The sequence below is a fragment of the Podarcis vaucheri genome (genome assembly GCF_965113315.1).
Source record: "Podarcis vaucheri genome assembly, chromosome: 16".
Classification (NCBI taxonomy): Eukaryota; Metazoa; Chordata; class Lepidosauria; order Squamata; family Lacertidae; genus Podarcis; species Podarcis vaucheri.
In genome coordinates, this window is record NC_138754.1 from 27183772 (window position 1) to 27210669 (window position 26898).

The 26898-nt window shown below is 44.9% G+C and overlaps 1 protein-coding gene across 8 annotated transcripts in view; it reads left to right on the forward strand.

Annotated features, from left to right (window-relative positions):
* Positions 1–141: 141 nt before the first annotated feature.
* SFI1 (SFI1 centrin binding protein) overlaps positions 142–26898 on the forward strand; it is a 37333-nt gene continuing 10576 nt past the window's right edge. For 2 of the 8 annotated variants that reach the window (XM_082203012.1, XM_082203013.1), the window contains exons 1-23: positions 308–456; positions 2328–2423; positions 3429–3500; positions 5763–5915; positions 6459–6530; positions 7180–7290; positions 8430–8524; positions 10205–10322; positions 14868–14970; positions 15452–15608; positions 17181–17342; positions 17871–17941; positions 18534–18626; positions 20010–20107; positions 21036–21102; positions 21875–22005; positions 22105–22186; positions 22833–23011; positions 24026–24101; positions 25387–25482; positions 26085–26161; positions 26322–26424; positions 26594–26690. In XM_082203012.1, coding sequence (XP_082059138.1) covers positions 323–456; positions 2328–2423; positions 3429–3500; positions 5763–5915; positions 6459–6530; positions 7180–7290; positions 8430–8524; positions 10205–10322; positions 14868–14970; positions 15452–15608; positions 17181–17342; positions 17871–17941; positions 18534–18626; positions 20010–20107; positions 21036–21102; positions 21875–22005; positions 22105–22186; positions 22833–23011; positions 24026–24101; positions 25387–25482; positions 26085–26161; positions 26322–26424; positions 26594–26690 — 2443 coding nt within the window. In that variant the 5' untranslated portion in view covers positions 308–322. The other 6 variants (XM_082203016.1, XM_082203015.1, XM_082203019.1 and 3 more) reach the window with 6 other exon arrangements.

Sequence of the window (26898 nt, forward strand, 5' to 3'; positions counted from 1 at the left end):
ACCGGGGCCTTCGTTGCCCACCCCTCCCCCTTTAATAGCCACGGCGCATGCGCCACACTCGCTCCTCGCTTCCACCTTTCCTCCGGCTCGCGCACGCGCAGTGTAAGCCGCCGGGCAGGCCCGCAGAGAGCGTGCCGTTGGCGATTGCCTGCCCAAAACGGGTGAGGGGGGCGGGGAAACACAAATACAAAACAAAATATAGGAACTTCACAGGCTACTTCCAAATTCGAATTCCCATTTCTCAGCTCTGGCGAGATTTATAGTTGTATAAATAAACCCGCACACAATAGGCAGGTGGCGATAGAGTAGTGTGTTAAGAGGCATGGAAGGGTCCTTCAGGCGTTTCGGCAGGACAGCCTCGTTTTCTTATCGATTGTTGCCTGCTTTGGGGAGTCCCCGCTCAGGAGGCGCTGAATGGCACCTGTGCGTGGTTGTGTTGCTCTCTTCACTGCGTTGGTAGGGCTTTACTCCCCGGTTAGTGCGCATAGGGTTGCAGCCCAAGAGATTGAGCCTATGCAGCGTTGCAGGGTGGTCTTGTCCGTGCTCTTTCAGAAGTTAAGCCCCGCTGAAAGTATAAAGGGACTCGCTTCCAAGTAATTGTGTGCAATAGGATTGCAGTCTCGGACGCGCAGAGCGGTGGAGAGGACTGCGATGGTTCCCGGCCGCGTACCTCTTTAAGCTGCAAAGCCTAACCCCATTTACCTGGTAAGGCCCATTTAATTTGGTGGGATTTACTCCTGAGTAGGCATGGTTAGGATTGCACTGTAAACTATGAGATGCCTTTTGTGTGGTGGGGGGGGGGGATACTTAGCTATCCAAAGCAATGGATTAGCTTCAATTAAATCATTTAGCCCCGATGTATGTCACAAGACAGGTCATGAGATCCTGAATTGTACTGCAGCACGATCAGTTGATTCTCGTTAATTTTTAACGCGTTTTGTAATGACACAAACGAATATCAGTTAATGCGGATTAGCTATGGCTTTAGAAACGCAGATAAAAACTTCTATTTCATCTATAAGAATGACACACTCGCCTTTTAACCGCTCTGGCTGTGCTTAAAGTGTGTTAAGGAGCAATTAATTGTTTCTTGCATCATTTGGGCTGCAATCCTAAACACATTTACTGGCTAAACCCTTCTGCCATTGGACACAATGAGACTTACTATTGAGTAAACGTCCATAGAACCACCATGTTGACATATGATAGACCTTTTTCCGCCCCATCGTTCACAATCATCACCACCCCTGTATATTTCTGTAAGCGCAATTGCAATAAAGGTGGCTCTTGTTCATGAAACTTAAGATACTCCGCTTTAAAAGTACCTTTCCGTGCAATTCACATTTTCTGGGAAGGAATGTGTTTAGGGCTGCAAGGTTTGTTCCTCATTATAAGATGAGCGATAAATCACCGGAGTCCCCCCTCTCCTGCATATTTGTGGGAGAAATAAGAATGCCGGCCCACATTAATTATCCTATGGAACCAGAGGACAATGCAATCCTATGCACGCTTACTCAGAAGTAAGAAGCCGTAGTCGGGTCTGTTAAACTGCGCGCGCCCCGTTGAAAGCACCTGGGTCCGCTCCTCAAAGAAAAACGTGGTTTACCAAATGCTGGGTGATTGTGCATTCCCCCCCCCCGCGGCCCCTCCATTTTTCATTCCATGCGCGCCGTGAAGTGGAGGGCAAAAAGGCAGGGTAATCTCACCAGGTGCTAGCCAGATGTGGAGGGACTCCAACTCCCATCATCCTCAGCGGGCAGTGCCAATGGAAAGGGATGCTGGGAGTTGAAGTCTCGCAATGTTTGGAGAACCCCCGCCTCGGGTACCCGGTACCCGTCAACTTGCTCCGTGCGTGTGGATGGTTGGTTGGTTTTGAGGGTCTATGAAGAGCAATTGAGTGCGGCTCCAGGCTCCCTCGCGTTCCCGTCTTCCTCCCCCCCCCCGGAAGCCTGTTATTCTAAGTCAGAGGACCCCTCCCAAGTGTAACTAGGCAGCTGTCCTGCCGCCGGCCCGCCATGGCGACCACTGGGCGTGTGCCGTGCCCCAGCCAAGGCGGAAGGCTTCGGCCGCCGCCGCCGCCGCCTTGCGGAAAGACGTTAGCTGAGGAGGAGGCCGCCGGCCGCCTTCCCGCGCTTTTTCCTGAGGAGAGGCGGGAGCCCTTTCTCTCGGTGATGCTTCCCTCCCAGTGACTGCCCGACACAGGCATAGCGAGAAGTGTGGAGATGCCTGCTACACGTGTAGCAGGAGGAGGAAAGGGGAGAAAGAGACTCTGCCCTTTTCAGATAGTAGATTGAAGAAATCTCTTTTTTAACGCTCGTTTTTTGTAGGCAAGGGAATGAAAACATCTCTGCAAACCGAAAGTTGGCTTCTGAGGCAGTAGGCTGTGGCAAAAGCGAAACCCTAGATCAGGCTACCCCGACCAGGTATTCTGCTATCCAATGGATTCCCTCACAAGGGATTATCCTCTGCTTTCCTTTGGAACATCTCAGTGAGGGAGAGATTTGGGGGGGTCGTCTTCTGAGCAGCCCAGGACTACAATTGTGGGGTTTATGCCCTTGGGCTGGAGAGATTTGGAAAGGAGAAGAAAATAAAGTTTCCAGCATCTAAAGACCCTTATGCAAGTCTATGATGCTACCACACCTGGGGTCGCTTCACCTCAAAAAGAATAGAGTTGGAAAAGGTACAGAAAATGTTCCAAGAGGATGGAGCGACTCTCCTATGAAGAATGGTTGGAGCATTTGGAAATTTTTTAGTTTAGATAAAAGTTGAGTACAAGGCAACATAATAGAAGAGAAGCCAAATAGAAGAAAAAAGTTTTTCTCCCTCTCTTACGGCACTAGAACTCAGATCCAATGAAACTGAATTCTGCAAGATTCGGGACGTAGAAAAGAAAGTCCTTCTTTATGCAGCACATAGTTAAACAATGGAACTCCCTCCCTCAGGAGGCAGTGATGACCACCAACTTGGATGGCTTTAAAAGAGGGTTGGACAAATTCATAGATAAGGCTATTGATGGCAATTAGCCATGATGCCTATGCCCCCGCTTCCAATGTTGAAGGTGGCATACCTCTGAATATCAGCTGCTGAGAATCACAAGTGGGAAGAGTGTTGTTTTGCTTATATTCTGCTTGTGGCTTTCCTATTGGGGCATCTCGTAGGATGCTGGACTAGATGGGCCTTTGGCCTGATTCAGCAGCTGGGCTCTTTTTACGTACTACCTTCCGTGTCAGAGGTACTGTGTCTCTGGATGCTAGTTTCTCCAGGTAGAACTGAGAATGTCCCCTGACTGAAACCTGGGAGAGCTGCCGCCAGTCAGTGTATGCAATATTGATCTAGATGGACCAATGGTCTGACTCTGTACAGGGCCACTTTCCATGTATTTTTAAGAAAACAATCCTTATGTTTTGACAAAGGATTTTTCTTACCAGAAAACAGTGGTCTGGACTGGACAGTAGAGGACACAAGGCTGTTAACGTGATGGAAAAGAAGGCTAAATTCAGGTAAGAAACACTTAAACAGAAGAGCCTGTACCTAAAACTCAGCTGTGTTGTTGCTAGTGCTTAAATAGTTCGGGGGGTGGTGGCAACAGTTTGTGAACAAGGATTGCTACCACTGCAGTGGAACTAGAAGCTGTAATATTACACAAGAAGCACACAGTAGTGTGATCAAATTATTTTTGTCTGTGCTACAGATTCCTGCATGTCAGACTTTCCCCTCACTTTATTTATTCATTTATTACCTTTCCTCTAAGGAACTCAAAGTGGTGTATACAGTTCTCCCCCTTCCCCTTTTATCCTCACAGCAACCCTGTGAGGTCAGTTAGGCTGAGAGACAATGACTGTCCTGAAGTTGGCCCCTGAACATCATGGCTGAACTTCAACAAGAAGGAGCCTTCTTCCTGCCCAGTACATTATCTCTGGTAAATTTACAGAGAAATGTGGTGCATTCTCAGACCTCCCTTTGCTGGAGGAGAGTGCTCATTCAACCACCAAAATATTTTTTTTGCCAGATGGTCTAGAATATATTGTTTAACAACACCACAGTTTTTCCTTTCCACTGAATGCTGTGAGGCTTGGCTTCTCTTTTCTTGACCATTAATTCTTCAATAATTTCTTTGCAGATTGATTTTGTAGGTTTATTTTTAGTTCTGGAAGAGTAATCAAGTCTGAGCTTGTCTTAAGTGATTGATAAAAGAGTTGTTTGATAAACCTAGGTTGTAGAGAAGCTGGAGTTGAAAGAAACATCACCTCCCACAGGCTGCATGCACTCACTGTGTCCCACTGTCACTTCTGGACTAACAGGTTTTGTGGGTTTTGAAACAGTACAGAATGCTGCAAAACCTGCATTAAGGAGGGTGAGTCTGCAGGCCACAATCAGACATCCTTCTTCCACATCACTTTTTACTCTAGGGGGGCAACCCTATAATCTTGTCGTGAAGTAGGGTAGAAAATTCTACATGGACATTTTCCCAGTGCTTTCTTTCCCCATGAAAAATGTTCTGTTTTATAAATTCATTAGTAACCATGAATGGATGCCACTTGCAAATATAATATTAGGGAAGCTGAGTAGTTCCAACAGCTTTGTTTACTAAATACAAGTACAGTACAAGAAGCATTCTAAATTAGAACACTTTCTAGGCATCAGAAATTTTTCCAGATGGTGTAATATGCATTGGATGTTTTTTAAAAAAAGAAATTGTATGAAAAAAATTCTGGAAAATCCACATCATTGCTTTCTCGGGACTGGCACGCAGGAATTGACCTATCATATATCATCAGTTGATCAATATAGCTATATAATATAGTTATTTGTAACAATTTTAGCAGATGTCTCAGACATATTGATAAAGTATGGTGTGGTTTTGTTCTAATAACGCTGTTATTTTAAAAATATTTGGCTATTATTTGACAATGTTTGACCATCCAATTGATCATTTTTATTTTATTTTTTGGCCAGTCAAATGTGCAGCCCTGGCCTATCTCCTAGTCTCTCTAGCTTTAGAAACAACAACAGTATTTTCTATATGTATTAGGCTACATATACTCTTTCATACTAAGGCAAATGGAGGCTGCAGACAATTACTTTTATAATTTCCCCTGTCTTAGCATGTTCTTTCTTGTACCAAAGCCCTTGATGTTCCCTAGAACCAGAAATTCAGACAGGCTTGTTCAAGAATGTGGTCGCTCACGGAATTGACTGTTGTCATCAAGTTACACCATTCCTGAAAGGCTTGAACTGACTGCCAATTAGAAACTGGGCTAAGTTCAAAGTACAGGTATTGGTATACAAAGCCTCATACAGCTGGTGACCATGATACCTTATCCATTATATATCTGGTGCTGTTGCTTTGAGGTCCTGCTAGTGGATTTCCCATAGTGGGCATCTGGTTGGCCACTGTGAGTAAAGGATGCTAGACTAAATGGACCTTTGGCTGATCCAGCTTCAGGGCTCTACTTATGTTCTTTATTGGTCACTGCACTCTGTAGGAAAGGGCCTTCTACAGATACTGTCACATCAAGAGGTCTAATATGTGCAGTGTAGGAAATGGGCCTTTACTAGAAGCCCATAAGCAAGCAGGACCTGAGCACAAATGCAGCAGCACTCTCCAGTTGCAAATGCAGCATCATTCTGAATGAACTGGGGCCCAGGGAAGAGTGCTCACTCGATCCTACTTCTGTGCTTTGTGAAAGTCTTAAGTTACCTAGGGACTTGAAAGCTTAGTGGCAAAAAGTGCTTATCTTCTTTATTTTCTTTATTTTAAGTTCAAAGTTTATAAAAACACAGACACAGCCTTGTCATAAAGGAGGTTCAGGTGGCCAGTTCGCTCCTCCGCGTCTGATTGGGAATCGCAGGATCTCGTACCGTGTGACATATACTTGGAACCGAGGTGGGAGATTAAAAGAACTCCGTATCAGGTAATAGACATGTTTATGTTTTATATCTTATTTGTAGGGCTTATTAACTTAATATGAAAAGTAGTCGTGTCCAATAGGTATATTTTTATTGTATTCATTTTAAAACGTTGATCTGGCTTCATCAGTCGAATCAAGCAGGGGAAGTAATTTTCATTTAAAAGATTCCCCCACCTCCACTTTCCCCTTCCACAAAAGAGCTGCTCAAAGCAGGTTAAACTTAAAAAGCAAACGTAAAAAAGCAACAGTAATCAGATAATTAAAACACAGATTTACCAAACTCTGAACAGCAGCAAAAACAAATATCTGTACTTCTAATTGATACATTAAGCAGCAGCAGATTCACAAGTTTGTTAACAAGGAAAGTTTTTAACCTCACTTTTGGGGAAGGGTGAGGGGAAAATGTCATGTAAAAGATGTTTTTTAGTGGTGGACTTAAATGGAGGAATTAGCATTTATGTGTGAAGTTTCTGTTTGTTCATCTTTGGCTGAAAGTTTATAGATAATAAATATATGCTAAAAAGCACTGAGAGATATGTTTTTCAGACACCTGGCTAGGAAATTCCTTTACTTGTGGATGAAGAAGGCATTTGGAAGGGTCCTCCCTTCTAGTGCCAGGTAAGCAAAGCAAGTTCTTTGCTTTAAAAATGATAAATATTTTTCTGTGAAACTGGTCTACACAAGTGGACTTATGGCTTCTGCATGTGTAAAAAGTGATTATTTTGCTAAAACTGCGCAGAGCAGTGTCCCAGACAAGACTGTTATTTTACATGGAACATGAAACTACAGTTCGGCCAAATCTGCTTCAGCCTGTAGTTTCAGATCCTGATTTGGGGGCAACTTGCAAACTATGCTTTGTTGTTGTGTCTGAACCATCACAGCCTCCTGTTGATTACTGGAGCACCAGGATGTTGAAATCCACTTCCTTTCATTGCTTGCAGTGTCACCTGCTGTGCTGTGATATTTTGGGAGAGACTTATTTCTCTGGGCTTTTATTGCTATTACAAAATGAAGAAAATCACTCATAAGAATTATTGAAACTATAATTGTCTCTAGGATCACTTGTTCACAGATCAAGGGCATGTTTTAGCTCACAGTTCAGCATGCTTAAATGTTGTTGATTTCAGCAGGACTAGAGCAGTCCAATCTGTGAACTGGAAATGGAAAAAAAGATGACTGAACAGATAAAGGGCAGAAGCTTACAATAATTGATTTAATATTGTGTGTATGTTTCCATTTTATATTTTTGTATACTTTCCATTTCTAGACACTATTATGATCAGAAGATACTGCGGAAAACCTTTGGAGGGTGGAAGGAAGAATGGTGGGTTATTTGGAAAGAATGGAAGCTCACCATCCGGGCTGACTGCCATTACAGGTCTGTTAAATGTACTTTCTAATACTACAGAGAAAAGAAATCCCCTGTTTGTTGTAATGTGTCAAAAAGCAAGCTGTGCTATCCTAGTCAGCAAGCAGCCAGGCATGTTGGTGTTTCTACAGTTCAGTTCAGTTTTCCTAAGTGCATGCATTTCTTCCTGTGCTCTTACTAGGAAGACACATTGGTCCAAACCATGGCTCGCGCTAACCATAGTTTAGAGCCCAAATCATCCTCAGTTTGATCATTACAAACAGGACAAAAAAGGGGGTCAGGGATGCATTGCATCACTGCTTTTCTTCTTCCTTGATATGTACAGCTGAAGGTAATTGTCCTGCAGTTCTGTACATTTATATTTATTTTCCATGATCATCCAAACCACTTTCTCATAGGCTGCCTGCACTGGCAATTCCCTGCTGTTTCTTTCCATTCCAGTCACTTGGCCACCAAAATTCCTCTCTGGAACCGCACTATATGTAGCTTTGCCAGTTCCTAGGCTTTAGGTATCCATCCAAATACAGCATGGACTCATCAACATATTTTGATGAATAATTGCATTGCAAATAAATTCACAAAAGCTACTATCAATCAGAAACCCTCTCTATTGTCTTTTTGGCACCTACGAAATATGCTTCTCTTTCAACAAAGTGTCCTTATCCCAACTGGTATCTGTCCTGCATTTGAAATGATTGTGTGTATGTGCTCCTGTTGCTTTTATAATTGAGTTTAAAACTTTTTATATATATGTAACTGTTTTATATTTGTTACTATATTGCAAATTGCTTTGGGGCGGCTTGTGGGAAGCAATTCATAAATGAAATAAATAACAAGCACAACAGCAATAATTACTAGCCCACAAAAGTTTTTACTAGGCCGCCTGCCTACACATAACCCGTACACAGTCATTTTTAAACAAAAAAAGGAACAAACTTCTCTGCCTGGGGGGGATTCTTACTTGCCTTAGGCAAGCAAGCAAGTGGTTGTTTCCCAGCCTGTTTTGCTACCTGTGTAAATAAATGACTACTTTCTGTGTTGCAAAAAAATACAATGCAAAAGCATTCCTCAATAGTAGTTTGGAATGAATCATCTGTATAGCAAATGGGTAGGCTGGGTTCTGACCCTTATTTGCTTTTGTTGGCCAGGTATTTCCTGTACAACCTGATCTTTCGGGCCTGGAAGTCCTACGTACTCCTGCAGCGAGAGAAGAAGGTGACTTATTGTGTTGCAGATTCACACGGTGAGAGAATAGAATCTGTTGTGGAAGAATGTAGAATGGAGTAGGGAACTTGTAGCCCTCCAGTTGTTGTCAGGCTACAACTCTCACCACCCTTGAACTTTGTCCAGGTTGGCTCAGGCTGTTTGGGAGATGGAGTCAAGCAACATCTGGAGGACCACAGTTTGTAGAAGAGCCTGGGTTGCTGTGTCCATGCTCTTCCAGTGCAGATGGCAGCCTGCTTGAACCCAGCATTGAGCCTTTTCTCTGCATATTTTGCTGTGCGTTAAATTAATCCCAGCTATCAAAGGAAGCCTCTGCCAAAGCTCAAGGGGTTCTCCATCTGCTCTGCAGTATTTCTGAACACCAACATGTATTTTGCATTTAGAGTTTTGTTGCAGCCAGCACATTATTGGATAGTTCTCTGAAAACCTTGCTTGTTGTGAAATCCATGAATTTCTACTGGGATTTTTAATCTTACAGGACAACAGTGCAAACTGTGTTGATATATCTACTAAATAAACATTACATTAGCATCAGTAATTTAGCAGACATTTTGCTTAGCTAGCAAGTTGCATTGCTAATTTAATGACACCTAAGTGGCGCCACCCATCTTTTCCTTACAATTGTCTTTTTCAATAAGCTTTAGCCCCGTGCTCTGTATCCCCAGTTGAACCAAAGATTGTGCAACTGCATTGGCTTATCTTTACTCATTGCTCCCTCTTTTCAGTTTCCTTTCCCACCCTCCCCATTCTTTGCTGTTTCTCCCAGTGTAGAGAGGCAAGCACCTATGTATTTTTTTTTCACTGGAGAAAAAAAAATACCCTTCTGGTTTTCAGATAAGGAAAGTGGGGGGTAGGACAAAGCATTACTCTCCCTACCCCCAGTGTTGCTGCTCTGATCAAAAGTGGAGCAACACTTCCAGCAGCTGTTTTCAAGCATAAATACTATATGTGAGGCATCATCATGTATTAGTTGGTCCAGATGTCTTGGGAAGACATCTTTTTGCCCTGGTGGAACCATATTATTTCTTGTTTGTTTGTGCTATTTCCAGACCTTTTAATTCTCAAAGTTTCTAAGCTGGGTGCATAGAAATTAAAAGCATATGACAGATAAGATAAATAAAATTTAAGTATAAAGACAAAAAACTTTTCCAAAATGCCTGCTGAAATAGAAATGTCTTTTTCAAGCACCTGAAGTTGAGCAAGGATTGTTCTACTGTTTTCTTATATGCTGCTTTTTATAGTTTTATGCTATGTTTGTATACTGCTAAGAGATACTTAAGTATTGACTGGTTTAGAAATGCTAATAAGTAAAAGTAAAATAATAAGTAAAATAATCAATCTGGAGATCCCATCATGGACTTACTACATTCCATTTGGCCTTCAGAGTCCTATTCATGTGAGTTCCAGAACTATGACGCATTTAAGGTGCCAATCCTCCCTCTTTCCTCAGTGTAGCCCTATTTGCAGCTGCTTGTTGCTAGGGTCTCCCCTTGCAGTCCTCCTGATGAGATATGAAGTTCCTTTTGTGTCTGAAAACAGTCTGCCATCAGTCTTTTGACCAGCCACATTTCTCTCCTGGAGCCAGGCTTTTTCTGTATTCGCCAAAAAGGATTGGGAAGTTCTGTGTATCGGACAAAAATATGGAAACTTTAAAATACTCATGCCTGCCATTAAAACCATGGCTTCACATTTTTCACAGCGGCAAAAATGAAAACCCTTTGGACGTGGCAGCGCTGGCTGAGCTATGTGGAATTGCGCCGGATGAAGCGCCGAATGCACTTGGAGGCCTTCAAGTTCAGGGAAAAGAGTACCTTGCGGTGAGAACTGGTTCAGGTTCAAACAAGGGTTAATGGGGCACATGGCGCTCCTCTTCCATCTTTCTACATATTCCAACCCTGAAACAATTAATTAATTAATTAATATCTCAATTAATATCTCACCTTTTTCCTCCATGGAGCTCATGGCGGTCTTAGTCTGAAACTCTTAAACACTATACAGTGGTACCTCAGGTTACATACGCTTCAGGTTACAGACTCCGCTAACCCAGAAATAGTGCTTCAGGTTAAGAACTTTGCTTCAGGTTAAGAACAGAAATTGTGCTCTGGCGGCGCAGCGGCAGCAGGAGGCCCCATTAGCTAAAGTGGTGCTTCAGGTTAAGAACAGTTTCAGGTTAAGAACGGACATCTGGAACGAATTAAGTACTTAAACCGAGGTACCACTGTACCCTGTTGGCTTTCAATTCCATACTTCAGTGCAGACTCACTCAACCTGGTTGTTAGTCTGGGCTACTCCACATGGACACAAGAGATTTCTGCACCCCTCGTGATTTGATCCCTCAATATTTGACGGCTGGCAGAGACGTATTATTTATTTACTGCATTTACATCAAACATTTTTACTCGAAGGCACTCAAGGTGGCATACACTGTTTTCTCTTATATAATCCCCAAAACAACCTTATGATGTAGGTTAATTTGAGAGGCAGTGACTAGCACAAGGTCACCACCCAGTGAGCTTCATGCCTGGATGGGAATTTGAACCTTAGTCTTCCAGGTCCTAGTATAATGCTCTGACCACCATACCACAACTGGTTTGTGCTCCTGCTTTTAATTGCTGGGTTTTTTTAAAATAAAAAAGGAATGTTTTTCATGTTGTTCTGTGTTGCCACCAGCACTTAGTGCCACAAGAGCTGATGATACATGTTGTTGTTGTTTAGTCGTTTAGTCGTGTCCGACTCTTCGTGACCCCATGGACCAGAGCACGCCAGGCACTTCTGTCCTCCACTGCCTCCCGCAGTTTGATCAAACTCATGCTAGTAGCTTCAAGAACACCATCCAACCATCTCATTCTCTGTTGTCCCCTTCTCCTTGTGCCCTCCATCTTTCCCAACATCAGGGTCTTTTCCAGGGAGTCCTCTCTTCTCATGAGGTGGCCAAAGTATTGGAGCCTCAGCTTCACGATCTGTCCTTCCAGTGAGCACTCAGGGCTGATTTCCTTCAGAATGGAGAGGTTTGATCTTCTTGCAGTCCATGGGACTCTCAAGAGTCTCCTCCAGCACCATAATTCAAAAGCATCAATTCTTCGGCGATCAGCCTTCTTTATGGTCCAGCTCTCACTTCCATACATCACTACTGGGAAAACCATGGCTTTTACTATACGGACCTTTGTTGGCAAGGTGATGTCTCTGCTTTTTAAGATGTTGTCTAGGCTTGCCATCGCCTTTCTCCCAAGGAGCAGGCGTCTTTTAATTTCGTGACTGCTGTCACCATCTGCACTGATCATGGAGCCCAAGAAAGTAAAATCTCTCACTGCCTCCATTTCTTCCCCTTCTATTTGCCAGGAGGTGATGGGCCCAGTGGCCATGATCTTCGTTTTTTTGATGTTGAGCTTCAGACCATATTTTGCGCTCTCCTCTTTCACCCTCATTAAAAGGTTCTTTAATTCCTCTTCACTTTCTGCCATCAAGGTTGTGTCATCTGCATATCTGAGGTTGTTGATATTTCTTCCGGCAATCTTAATTCCGGCTTGGGATTCATCCAGCCCAGCCTTTCGCATGATGAATTCCGCATATAAGTTAAATAAGCAGGGAGACAATATACAGCCTTGCCGTACTCCTTTCCCAATTTGGAACCAATCAGTTGTTCCATATCCAGTTCTAACTGTAGCTTCTTGTCCCACATAGAGATTTCGCAGGAGACAGATGAGGTGATCAGGCACTCCCATTTCTTTAAGAACTTGCCATAGTTTGCTGTGGTCAACACAGTCAAAGGCTTTTGCATAGTCAATGAAGCAGAAGTAGATGTCTTTCTGGAACTCTCTAGCTTTCTCCATAATCCAGCGCATGTTTGCAATTTGGTCTCTGGTTCCTCTGCCTCTTCTAAATCCAGCTTGCACTTCTGGGAGTTCTCGGTCCACATACTGCTTGAGCCTTCCTTGTAGAATTTTAAGCATAACCTTGCTAGCATGTGAAATGAGTGAAATTGTGCGGTAGTTGGAGCATTCTTTGGCACTGCCTTTCTTTGGGATTGGGATGTAGACTGATCTTCTCCAATCCTCTGGCCACTGCTGAGTTTTCCAAACTTGCTGGCATATTGAGTGTAGCACCTTAACAGCATCATCTTTTAAAATTTTAAACAGTTCAGCTGGAATACCATCACTTCCACTGGCCTTGTTATTTGCAGTGCTTTCTAAGGCCCATTTGACTTCACTCTCCAGGATGTCTGGCTCAAGGTCAGCAACCACACTACCTGGGGTGTACGAGACATCCATATCTTTCTGGTATAATTCCTCTGTGTATTCTTGCCACCTCTTCTTGATGTCTTCTGCTTCAGTTAGATCTTTACCACTTTTGTCCTTTATTATGGTAATCTTTGTACGAAATGTTCCTTTCATATTTCCGATTTTCTTGAACAGATCTCTGGTTCTTCCCATTCTGTTGCTTTCCTCTATTTCTTTGCATTGCTCGTTTAAGAAGGCCTTCTTGTCTCTCCTTGCTGTTCTTTGGAAATCTGCATTCAATTTCCTGTATCTTTCACTATCTCCCTCGCATTTTGCTTGCCTTCTCTCCTCCGCTATTTGTAAGGCCTCGTTGGACAGCCACTTTGCTTTCTTGCATTTCTTTTTCATTGGGATGGTTTTAGTTGCTGCCTCCTGTATAATGTTGCGAGCCTCCATCCATAGTTCTTCAGGCACTCTGTCCAGCAAATCTAAATCCTTAAACCTGTTCCTCACTTCCACTGTGTATTCATAAGGGATTTGGTTTAGATTGTATCTTACCTGTCCAGTGGTTTTTCCTACTTTCTTCAGTTTAAGCTTGAATTTTGCTATAAGGAGCTGATGATCTGAGCCACAGTCAGCTCCAGGTCTTGTTTTTGCTGACTGTATAGAGCTTCTCCATCTTTGGCTGCAGAGAATATAATCAATCTGATTTTGATGTTGCCCGTCTGGGGATGTCCATGTGTAGAGTCGTCTCTTTTGTTGTTGGAAAAGCGTGTTTGTGATGACCAGCTTGTTCTCTTGACAGAACTCTATTAGCCTTTGCCCTGCTTCGTTTTGATCGCCAAGGCCAAACTTGCCAGTTGTTCCTTTTATCTCTTGATTCCCTACTTTAGCATTCCAATCCCCTATAATGAGCAGAACATCCTTCTTTGGTGTCACTTCGATAAGGTTTTGTAAGTCTTCATAGAACTGGTCAATTTCAGTTTCTTCAGCACCAGTAGTTGGTGCATAAACTTGGATTACTGTGATGTTAAAAGGTCTGCCTTGGATTCGTATCGAGATCATTCTATCATTTTTGAGACTGCATCCCAGTACAGCTTTCGCCACTCTTTTGTTGACTATGAGGGCCACTCCATTTCTCTTACGGGTTTCTTGCCCACAGTAGTAGATATGGTAGTCATCCGAACTGAATTCGCCCATTCCCGTCCATTTTAGCTCACTGATGCCCAGGATGTCAATATTTATTCTTGCCATCTCATTTTTGACCACATCCAACTTACCCAGGTTCATGGTTCTTACATTCCAGGTTCCTATGCAATATTTTTCTTTACAGCATTGGACTTTCCTTTCGCTTCCATGCATATCCACAACTGAGCGTCCTTTCGGCTTTGGCCCAGCCGCTTCATCAGCTCTGGATCTACTTGTACTTGTCCTCCGCTCTTCCCCAGTAGCATGTTGGACACCTTCCGACCTGAGGGGCTCATCTTCCAGTGTCATAACTTTTATATGCCTGTTGTCTTTGTCCATGGAGTTTTCTTGGCAGGGATACTGGAGTGGCTTGCCGATTCCTACTCCAGGTGGATCACGTTTGGTCAAAACTCTCCACTATGACCTGTTCATCTTGGGTGCCCTGCTCGGCGTAGTTCATAGCTTCTCTGAGTTCTTCAAGCCCCTTCGCCACGGCAAGGCAGTGATCCATGAAGGGGATGGATACATGTTAATGATAAATAAATAGATTTCCAAGGAAACAATAACTCACCCACCTCCAAGAAGACAGTTTTTGAAAACTACTGTAATACGTAAAGAATGCTATTCAGTTAGTTGGTTGGCATGGTAAGTTGTTTATGTCATGTAAAGGATCAAAAAGGGACCAAAAACATTGGGTGTCTCTATGGCAGCCTTACCAACCAAGTGCCCTTCAAATGTTTTGGATTACAACTCCCATCAGACCTAGCATCACATGACTGTGGTGGCTGGGGCTGATGGGAGTTTTAGTCAAAGATGTTGGGAGAGCACCACGTTGACAAAAGCTGTTCTAAGAAGCAGGTGGGGCTCTATAGTTCTCCAGCACATACATTCATAAAACTCTTTGTTTTCATCAGAGTTAAAGTCTAAAGTGTGTCCTAACCTTTTTATTTTCAACAGACTTGCATGGAGGTTGTGGAGAAAGAGATGGTCACAGAATCAAGTAGCTTGTGAAATGGATGGTCAGGCGCTACAGCATTGGGCCCAAGGCTTACAGTTTCGTGTGAGTGCTGGGAATATCAGCCCTTTAAACCCTGTGTGCCTTTGTGGTGTGTGCGCATACTAACACTGGCCAAAGGCCCAGATTCAGTGTTGTCTGACAACCAGTGCAAGGGCTGTTGTATTAGCATAATAAAGCACAAAATGAAATCCAGTTCAAGAGATACGCTAGCAGAGGTTTTGTTGTGGAACTGGTTGTGCAACAAGAAGTATAGAAGCTAGTGCAAACTGTGGCACAACTATCCATGTGAACCATGCTGGCTCTTTTCACCTTCTCTTGCACAAGCCATTCTTGCTCGCGCAAGTGTAACTAGCACACAGCTGAATTTCGCCCATTAGCTAACAAAATTATTATTATTTAATTGCTGCTGTTTGTAATGATGGGTGCAATTTCTGTGAATCGTTTGCAGATAAGATCTGCCTTGCCTCTTCTTTCACTGCCTTGTTTTCGGACCCTTATTCTTCCTGTTCATCCTTGTTGTCAGGCCTGGCTCAAATGGAAGGAGTGTTATATGTGCATCCAAGATGAGAGAAAGCAGGAGGCCAAGGCAGTGATGCATGAGCAGCACAGGGAGATGTGGAGGGCCATGAAATCCTGGCATGTCTATGTGCAAATCCGAAGAGAGAAGGAGCATCAGGACAGTGAGTTGCGCACAATGCTTTGGGACAAAATAGAGTTGATTTCTCTTCCAACACCACAGAGTGATGCATTTCTTCTAAGAGAGAAGTTTTTGTTTTTCCCTTGGGGTGTTGGTTGTCTCCAAGTGGGCTTAGGCATCTTCTGTTGCTCAAAGACGGGAATCTCTGTGATTGCACTGCCAGTATAGGATGGTCTGGTCCAGAACTGCAGAAAATCTCCGCTGCCAATAAATCCAGTAGACCACTAAAAGCCTGTACAGAAGGGTGTAGCATAATATTTCAAATGTGATGACTTTATTGCTTTGTTTGATAAGGGTGGAGCATAGTAGAAAACCATGTCTGGATGCCTTTGAGAGCTAAATACATCTGTGTGCCAAAAAACCCCTCTCTAGTTGGAGATTTCAAGAAAAGCTGTTATTCAGTGGGAGCAGCTCCACTGAGAGGGGAGATCCCATTTCCTTAATTGCTGGAAGGTGACTTTAGTAGAATTCAGCATGAATCTCTGAATTTCTGGAAAGGCTGTGAAATTAGAGCAGGGGTCAGCAACCTTTTTCAGCTGTGGGCCGGTCCACCGTCCCTCAGACCATGTGGTGGGCCGGAGTATAATTTTTTTTTTTTTGGGGGGGGGGTGAACGAATTCCTATGCTCCACAAATCCTCAGAGATGCATTTTAAATAAAAGCACACATTCTGCTCATGTAAAAACACCAGGCAGGCCCCACAAATAACCCAGAGATACATTTTAAATAAAAGGACACATTCTACTCATGCAAAAACACGCTGATTCTGACTGTCCACAGGCCGGATTGAGAAGGCGATCGGGCCGCATCCAGCCCCAGGGCCTTAGGTTGCCTACCCCTGAATTAGAGATACTACAGGTGGAGCTCAGTCCCTCTGCCCTTGTATTCCTGCGCCTAATTCAATTCTAAAATAATCTTAGAAGCAGAATTCCACTCTCTTACTCCTGTCACAGAACACCAAATTGTAGAGTAAACAATATAAAAGTCCTGTTTTCATTTTGCTTTTAGTGATTCAGCACATCTTGTGTGTGTGCTCCTAAAGAATCACAGAAACACAGAATTATACAATTGGAAAGTATCCAAGGGTCATCTAGTCTAGCCCCCTGCTTTGCAGGAATTGCAGTCCTGGTCTTCCAGCCGCCACCCCGGGACAAGAGCTCTAGAACGGCCTGCTACATTGCCCCCCTAGCTCAGCCCCTTCAGCACCCACAGTGGGGGCGGGGCCAGAACTTCTCACTCCACCTTTCTTTACAAGCTTGAACAGTTGCTCCTGTGCAAATGCTAATTTGCTTTTCATGCAGAATACCATGATCCTGCATTTAAATACCATAAAAGCCCTGAAGCTGAATCAGGCCAAGTTTCCATCTAGTCCACATCCTTATAGTGTCCAGCCAGATGCCCCAGTGGGAAGCCTGCAAGCAAGCACCATAAATTACTTTAGTTTCCAGCTCCTCTTTCACATCCAAACATCTTTCACTTGAATACCCAATGCTTATGCACCACCCCCGACCCTGACCCTAGCACAGATAGGACATTTTCTGCCTCTTTTGTTCCAGAGCTGGCCTTGCAGCACAACCGCACCCGGGTCCTCTTTCAGAGCTTCTCGATGTGGCGTCTGACTTGGGAACACAGACAGCAACTGCATGCCCACCAGGAGCACCTTGTTCAGCTGGCTGCGAGGGTCGCCTTGCGAAGAGTTTTCACACGATGGAAGCAGTGTATCCATATTCTCCTTGTGGGCCTTTCCAGCGGTTAGGGGGGACATGGGTAGTAAGAGTTGAGGTGCATGTGTAAAATGGTACTTCTGGGTTCTTGTTTTTAAATGACTCCTTTTAAACATGAGGAACGACTCTGTATACCAATAGGTTTGTTCCAGGTCTGCAGCACTGGAGCAAAGACTGGGGAAGGCCCTGCTGTTTGATTCTGTGAGCCCTCGTGGCTCAGAGTTGGACCACTATGTCACAGTCTTTAAGAAGACATGCGTGTAAAACCATGATAAAATATTCAGAGAAGTTGATCACCGGGTGCTTATTTTCTCTTTCGCCTAACAATCAAAGGAAGGAGTGGGAAAATATATTTAAAGTAAAGGGAAGAATGTTAGGATAACGCAGATTAACTTGGTGGAATTCACAGGTGCAGGATGTAGATTCTTCCCCATAACTTTTATCCAGGTCAGTAATAAACTACTGAAAGGTTGATCTATTCTAGCTGCTCAAGCAAACTTTTTTTCTTAACCTGAATAACAGATGTGACGTTGTGTGCCCAAAAAGCTAAGCACTATGAACGTGCTGAGCGCCACTACAGATGTCACCTGCTGGTAAGAGGTTTGCCATATCTGCTGGCCTCTCTGGAATGACCTCTGACCAGGAAAAGTTGGTTCCTCCATGATGATTCTCCCATGGGGCCGCTTTACACAGTGGCAAGCAAGCACTGTGTGTATTAAAGCAGCTGGAGGCCACAGCCAATCTCAGCTCCCTGCAGCATAATTTTAGGAAGGATGGGGCTGGAGATGAACGCGCTACAACTGGTTTGGCCCTCCATTTGTTGCTGAACTACAGCTCCAATCATCCCTGGTCATTGGCCATGACTGCTGGGGCTGATGAGAGTTGAAGTTCAGCAATGTTTGGAGGGCCAAGGTTTCCCACCCCTGCACTACAGCTCCATGGCCAATGCTGTTGTACTGTTCCTCTCTATATGGCTTGTGTAGGACAATATCCTGTGGTTTATGCTTAGACAGTATCCCACTTAATACCAAAATCTGTTGTCAGAGGCTGCCAGTTCCCCATATCTCTTCTGTATGAAGCCGATCTTTACAAATCGTAAATAAGATGGGCTATTGAAGACACACCTTTGCCTTTGTAGTAGGAGTGGCTTCTCCAGCGTGCTTCCTGCTCTTTTGCTTTTCACAGCACTGTGGGCTGAGTGCCTTGCGGAAGAATGTTACAGAAGCTTCTGTCAAGCAAATGAGGATAAACTTGGCTCATCAGCAGCATCAAGTCATGGTGAGTTTGACCGTGTTCCCTGCTTCATTTACACTAAACCGGAACCTTTAATGTGCCTTCTGGGTCACATTGGCAAGAAAACTACCGTATTTTTTGCCCTATAGGATGCACTTTTTCCCCTCCAAAAATGAAGGGGAAATGTGTGTGCATCCTATGGGGCGAATGCAGGCTTTTGCTGAAGCCTGGAGATTGAGAGGGGTCAGTGCGCACCGACCCCTCTCGCTCTCCAGGCTTCAGGAAGCTATCTGCAAGCTTTGGGAGCCCGCAGGAGTTCCCGCCGGGCTCCCACGGCTTGCGGAGAGCTGCCTGCATCCCGAAGCCTGGGGCGTGCTGAGCAGTTGCGCCCGGGCTTCGGGTAGCTCTGCGCAAGCCACGGGAGCCCTCCCACGGCTTTCGGAGAGCTGCCTGCATCCCGAAGCCTGGGGCGTGCTGAGCAGTTGCGCCCGGGCTTCGGGTAGCTCTGCGCAAGCCACGGGAGCCCTCCCACGGCTTGCGGAGAGCTGTCTCTATCCCGAAGCCTGGGGCGCGCTGAGCAGTTGCGCCCAGGCTTCGGGTAGCTCTGCGCAAGCCGCAGGAGCCCTCCCACGGCTTGCGGAGAGCAGCCTGTTCTGGGGGCTGGGGTCGGGGGAAGCTCGGGCTTCCCCCGCCCCAGCCCCGCGCCTGGGGGAAAACCCCCCCTTTATTTCCCCCCAAAAAACTAGGTGCGTCCTATGGGTACCTTGTGTTCCCGAGTTGTTCCTGTGATAGATGCAGTGTAGCAAGCTATAGAAAACTCTGTGTGTGTTTGTGTGTAAAGTTAGGAACAGTTACTTACATATGGACCACTGTGTGACAACATCATGAAAGGATCTTCTTTGTGTACCTGTGCAGGCCAACAGGAGTCCCTGACTCTGACTGGGCTGGACTCAGAAATTATGGTGATGTTAGGGATAGGGAAGTAAAAGTTAGGGTTATGGAAGTTACCGTGATGTGTCAGAACAACCAATCTTCCAGGTAGCAAAAAGTTAGGTATCATAAAAAGTTAGGTCAACCATAAATAGGTTGACCTACACGTGTGCTGTTGTCCAAATAAATTGTGCCCTGTCTATTTATATACAGCATTCAGAAGTATATTTAAATCCAATTTATTGGTATTTATATAATAGTTGTATTTTACTTTTTTTGAACTTATATGATCACATGTTATGACATTTACCTACAATAATAATAAAGAGGAAGAAAAAGGATTGTCTGTTGCATTTATCATTTGCCATTGAAAGCAAACATCCCTTTGCTGCTCTGTTGATGTTTTTATTTCAAAAAGACCCTCTCGGTTGGCCTATCTGTGTTTAAGGGAACCAGGCTTTAGGGTGCTTCACACTGTCTCTTCCAATTTTCTTTTAGCTCTTGCTCAGGTTCTGGAATGGATGGAAGTCTCGCTTGGAACAGAAGGAGGAAGAGCGATACCACTCCCTGACACTGTCAGCTCATTCTCACTACAGGTGAGGATCCAACTATATTGAGGCAGCAAGAGAGCTACAACCTGGTAGCTCAATTCTTTTTGAAGTTTGGAATGCTCCCATATCTTAAACCTTCTAGGCCCCAAGCTGGTTTCCTCCAGAAGTTTTGGACAACAACACACATCAACCCCAGCACCCTGCAGCCATGCTGGCCAGGGCTGATGGGAATTGTTGTCCAAAACAGCTGGCAGGCCCCAGGCCCATGTTATTACGAATGAGCTCATTCTGCCCATTCTTTCTTTGTTTCCTTTTAATCTTACATCTATTACTATTACATCTTTCCATCTCAAAGCTCACAGTGATGTTAACTGAGCTCCTGGGAATCCCCTTGTTTAAGCACTAGCCGGACATAGCCTTGCCTAGCTTTTGAAACAGGATAGTTATAATAATAATAATTATTATTGTTATTGTTACTACTGTTTTTCATATACCACTTAATCAGTTTCCAAGCAGCAGATCAAATGTTACTCTCTGGGTCATGGGAACAGGGCAGGGAAGGGGTATCCAATGTTGGTTCCCTTTGGCAGAATTTTACTACTTCATAATTGCTCGTGTTGGCATAGGTGGCTTTGTCACTTGTTGATGGTGACAAGAGGTGCAGTTGACACTAGCAGAACTGCTTGTAACAATACAAAGCAAGTCATTGATGGCCTTACTCCATCTGCTTTTTTGTGCTTTTGCTGGCTGAAGTCCACATGAAGCAGCACAAATGAATCCTGACTGTTGCATCCTCATTGCCCCCAAACCATGGAGACCTCTACTGGATAGCATGAGTGGCAGGTTAACCCTGTGCTTTTTCTGTTAGCACTCATTCTGTGTCTGTAGGGAGCTATCCTTGGTCCTGAGCTGATGGGAACTGTCCACTACGTTGGAGGCAACTGTTGACAGAACTGCATGCTTTACATTTCAGGACTGTGCTGCTGCACAGGTGTCTCAGGACCTGGTCATGGCATGCCAACTGGAAAAGGCACAGGAAGGTAAGGGGGCACAGTCATCTTCAGACTATTCAGGCTCTGAATTTTCCAAGTGGAATCTGCTTTTAAGTGATACCCTTTCCCTTCTCCATATTTACCCTTTTCTCATTGTGTATTAATCCCACTCTTTAATTGTCTCTCCCCATCCTTATCATCTTTCTTTCTTTCAAAAAAACACATGGTACGTGATGCTGGCCTACTTGGTTGTGTATCACCAGTCAAAGACCGATGTCTTATAGGGCCGCTTTCCCCAGCCAGACTCCCAGCTCCCATCAGCCCCAGCCACCATGAACATTGGACAGAGGTGATGGGAACTGCAGCCTAGCAACAGCAAGGTCACTAGGGCAAATTTAAGTTCTGCTTTATGCAGTTCCATTGTGGTGTGGGCTCTTTCTTCAACACCCTGCTAAACTCTCTCTGCTTACTAGTAGGCCCTCCAAGCCAGCATATTTCAACCTTAGGCTCCCAGATGATTCTGGACTACAACTCCCATCACCTGTAGCCATTGGCTAAGCTGGCTGGGGATGATGGGAGTTGTAGTCCAACTGCTTCTGGGAAGCCCAGGTTGAAGAACACTGCTCTATAAAGGTAGAGAGTTGTTCCTTACTTTAAATGGAGTGGAGCCAAGTAAGTGAAGGCTGCTCTAGGGGTAGCTGCTTGCCACTCTAGTCGCTTTGTATCACTTGTGTGTACATGTGTCTTTGAGAAAGCTTAAGCCTTCCTGGTTTCTCAGAGTGAGGCTTTTGCCGCTTTTGCTTTTGCCATATGTCTTCAGCTGCAATATGCCAGAGCCAATAGGCACTACGAGGGTGTGATCTTGCCTGCCACTTTTGAGGCCTGGAAGCGATTCAGGGATCATCAGTGCCGGTGGAAAAAGATGAAGGGGATGGCTGTGTGTTTCCACAGGTAGGATGGAGGGTCAATAAAAAGAGAATGTCGGGGAACAGCTCTTGGCATGCATTGAGTGCCTGGTGAAAATCTAGAGCTCTTCTCCCTGCTTTCCAGAGAAATTTGCACAAGGCGATGGTTTGAAAGGTGGCGGCTGAGAAAACATGAGCACCAAGAGAACCACATGGCAGAGGAAATGGTAAATCTAGATTTTTTTTTTGTTTCAGGATAGTAGACAATTTCTACACTGCTGTTCTTGAATATACAGTATCAGGGGTTTCAGGAAGGAGGCAGTGTTGGTGGATGCTTACCTTGTTACATTCTGAAATGTTCTTTCTGTACCTGCTGAATGTACCTGAGATGCCTGTGCCAAGTCGTAAATATTTAAACACACATGTCTCCCAGTGCCTCACCCTTAAGGCACTTTTGCTTACTTGGAGGCACTTGCCCTGGCCTTCAGACACATTGCTCTCTTCTTACTCCTTGTGCATCAGAGAGGAATCCTATAATTCCAAACACGTTCTGGGTCTCAAAGTGATGATTAGGCCACTTGGAAAGAGGAAGTAGAAGGAAGCAGGGTATTTTTTGCACCCACAGCTGCCTCTGGTGGTGCTTGTGCTGCCATTCATTCCAGCTCTCCTTCCTGGCTCCCCCTCTCATATTTGACTGACAATGTTGATGTATGAGATTTATTTGGGTTCCTGAGCTCAACTGGGTGGCCGTCTTCTTTTTAAAAGACTGTTTGGGTTATTGGGGGCAGGTTGCTGGCAAAAGAATTACCCTACCTTTGCCGGAAGCCTGGCACAGCATGAGCTGGCTTCAAAATCCCTCCTCTCCCTGTGTAGGCTGTTCTGCACTCTGAGCGACGGCTGCTGTCCCAGTCCTGGTGCTTCTGGCGCAGGAGAACTGTGGTTCAGCTGGAAGAGCGCGAGGGACTGTCCTTGGCCAAAGAGCATCACAGCCACCAAATCCTGCAGACTGCTTTCTGTCTTTGGAAGGAGAACGTTCAGGAAATAAAGGAAGGGTAAGATAACAGAGAAGAATCGATCATAGCATAAGATAAGCCTGGCTGCTGGATCAGTAGCTCATCTTTCCCAGCATCCTGTTCTTTCAATGACCAGAAATGTGTCCTAGTGGGAAGCCCACAAGCAGGGCCCAAGTGCAACAGAAACTTTCCCCATCTGTCATTCCCAGCACCTGGTATTCAGAAGCATCCTGCCTCCAACAGTAGAAGTAAAAGCACAGCCATCAGGGTTAGTAGCCACTGGTATCGCAGGTCCTGCAGCTATAACTGCTTTAGGCTGACTTTACCTGACTGGCAGTGGCAACGTTCTTGCAAAAAAAGGCCTACACCCTTGTCCCTTCAGCCTGCGGTCTGCATCAAGCCCACCAAACCTTTGCAGCCTGAATTCCTGCCACTTCCCCTTACCTTGCTATTGCCTTTATGGAATGGAAGGGAAGCAGCAGACTGGAAAGCAAGCCTGATCCAGATCTACTTGTAGGGCTCAGTCCCCATATGACCTGCTTGAGACTCTTGTTGTTCCAGAAGCTTACTTGCTGGTTCCGCTGCGGCTCCCTCCTTTGGCCCTGTCTTGGACAAGGCACACAGGAAATTCCCAAGCAGATATCTCTCAGGCCTAGCAGTTCAGGAATAGTGCTACAGTGGTACCTCGGAAGCCGAATGTTTTCATTTTTGAACGCCAAAAACCCAGAAGTAATTGCTTCCGTTTTCGAACATTGAATGGCTTCTGCTGTGTGTTTCCCCATTTTTCCAATTGAACTTGCAGCCAGCCCTTTGCACCTCGGTTTGTTAACATTTTGGAAGTCGAACAGTCTTCCAGAATGGATTACGTTCGAGAACCGAGGTACCACTGAAACAGCGTTACCATTTATAACACTTTATTACTTTGGGAAAGTAAGTACTTTACGTGAGATAAAATGGCAGGCTCTGCTTTGAAGCTCACCACCTAAGTCAGTAGCACAGAAGGCCCATGTCTATCCTGAAGCTTGAGAGAGGGTCTGCTGTGCTTCCCTTTAGGAGGACAAAGGAGGCCAGAGCTTCAAGGTTCCACTCTGTCAAGCTCCTTCAATGGTCTTGGATCAAGTGGCGACAGGTGAGAAATATACCTGATGGATTTCACATTGGTCCACTACCTGCTGTGACTCACATTCCTAGCCTTGTAGGCAGGAGTGTGTGTGTGTGATGTGGTGTGTTCTGCGTACCTTAAATTCTGCCCCCGATAAGCCAACATTTTGTTACGAAATGAAGTAACATAAATTGGGTAGATCTGCATCTGTCCGCTGGTGTGGCATAACTCTGCCACACGTTCTCAAAGAAGTTTGAAAATGTTGGTAAGGATAAAAGGAACGAAAGGAGGGAAGAGCACAGAGATGAGGGAGAGACAGGGAGGCTGTGGAATAGCTAGTGGGGAAAGTGGAGGAGACAGTTGTCAGCCTCTCCTCCAAATGCTGACAAACTCTACCTTGCTGTCATTTTGGCTCTGAAGATGCCAGTAGTCATTGCCCACACAGTTTTTTTTTTCTTAATGATATTTATTAAAAGTTTAACAATTACAAAAAAAGAGAGAGAAAAGGACAATAAAAAGTTACAATACATCAAAAAATAAAAAATAAAATAAAAAACAATACAGCACAACAATAAAAAAGAAAAAAGGGGGGGAAAACCACAAAAACATTTAAAAGCAAAAACATTTAAAAACACATCCAGTATTTCCATGTCTTTGTCTTTCATTTGCTTGTTTCATCGACCTCCTCACACCTCCCTTTTTGTATTCTAATTCAATTTAGCTATTTCAGGAAATCCTTTCCATCTTTCTCAATTTTTGTTCTATAATTTACCTTAACCCAATCTGACCTTAAATTTTACACTTTGACCCATTGCCCACACAGTTTCAGGCTTTTCTCTACAAGTGCTAGAAGGGTTGTCTTTAAAACAACAACATTGTGAAATCCAAGATTCCCGGGGTACCAAATCCTGTGACCGCTGTTAAGATTCCAAAAGTGAAGAACTTGAGACCAAGAGAGAATTACAGCAATTGAAGGCAGAGTGTAAATTGTTGCTGTTGATTTAAATAAAATGGTTTGACTGTTGTTGCAGCCATTCGCTGAAGGAGGCAGGAAAAAGATAATTCTCACAAGGAAGTAGGAGGTGTCTCCTAGTCCAGCTTTTAGCTGATTCTTTTTTTTCTGAAAGGAACACGCTTCCAAGTGCCATGGGAGGCTCATCTGGAGGGTAGCAGTTTGGAAAAGGCTGATTTAACTCATCTGAACAGCTCTAACACTCTGCTTGGTTGCTATCCCACCCTGCCAAGGAAGCTGCACTTTCTTTTCTTCACTTTGTCCCACACAGTGACGTTCCACTCCCCTTTTCTCTTGCAGTACTTGAGGCACCGCTCTGAGAAGTGGACGAAGCTGGTGAGAGCCGATGTGCACCAGCAGCAGGCTGTGCTGCGCAGGACCTTGTCAGCCTGGAAGGTATGGCTGAGCTCTTACCTGTGATGCCCCAGGTGGCTTGGCTGGGCCCAAGGACAGCAGCCCCAAAGAACCACCAAGTTTGGCTGAGCTGGGATGGAATCCACTGTTGCCTTTGCCTATTGATGTGGGATACCTTTCCTTTTTGTGTCATATTGGTGGCATGTGTAGAGTGCTTTGCAATGCTTGTCATGAGGTAGGGGCTCTGCACTGCAAGAACAAGTTATGGAAGTGCTCAGAAAATGTGTTAGCCCTTTACATCAGGAATGCTTTCCTTCCTTAGAGAGAGAGAGAGACTGAGTTGTGAAGAGGAGCAGCTTGCCAGTGAAGCTGCCTTGTGGTCCACATCAGGCAGAATCCTCAGCAAAGAGGATATCAGACAATGTGGCACTTTGGCTCTCTGCCTCGGGGGGGGGGGGGGGAGCCAAGAGAAGCAGAAATGTCCTGTTTCTTCCAAGCAAACACGCCTTAGCATTTCCTTAAAGGGGAACCTGGACTGACAGTAAATACCTCTGATTGGGGCACCTGTGGGCTACTCAGCTCTAACTTCTGCTTTGGTAAAATCTGAAAATTAGGAACAGTGATTTCACATTTTTCTCTTGCAGGCTTACCAGAGTCACATCCAGCACATTCTGTCCCAAGTAGCCAAAAAGGAGGAGGAGCATAATCAGCGGCTGCTACGGTAAGCCTTCTTAAATCTGTGGCGATGCTCAACCTGGTCTGACAGTCCTGGAAGAACCCTCTCTCTCAGCCCTCTGCCTTTTTCCCATTCTGGGCTTCACAGAGGGAAAGGATTTGCTCTTGGTTAGAGCTCCCCCCCCCATCTCTCTATTGGCCCTCAGGCAAGCACTGTGCACCTGGAAGGAAAATGCTTCAGATTCCAAGCATGAAGCTGAGAAGGCAGCTCTGGCAGAAGAGCATCACCGAAGAGCGTTTCTCTTAAAGGTAACTCCCATCAGGAAGGAAAGCTAAACTCCCAGTAAAGGTCCCTTGTCCCTGGGCTGATTGGGGTAATTCAGGCATGACATGATGCCCTTGAGCCTCCAGTTAGGAAGTAAAAGATGACACAGCATTAGCAGTCCTCAATGCTTCCGCCCCTGTTTTCTCTGCCTAGGTTGTGCTCAGATGGAGAGATGCAGCCTCCTTGTGTGCATACCATCGTCAGCAGGAGGCAGCAGCTGTGATGGAGGCCAGGAAGCATTTGCATGCAGGTGAGTGTGGCTATTTGCTTGAATGTGGCACATGATCCCAATACTAGCCTTCTGCCTCCTGCATTGGGTCACTGGATTGGGCCTCTTTGTATGGCAGCCATATACCCCCTCCCTCGTGTAGTGGAGGAGGAGGAAGGTCTGTGAGGGGTGATTTTTCCCATGCATCAGTGGATGCAGGATGCATAGCAGCTTCAAAGCCATCCACCAG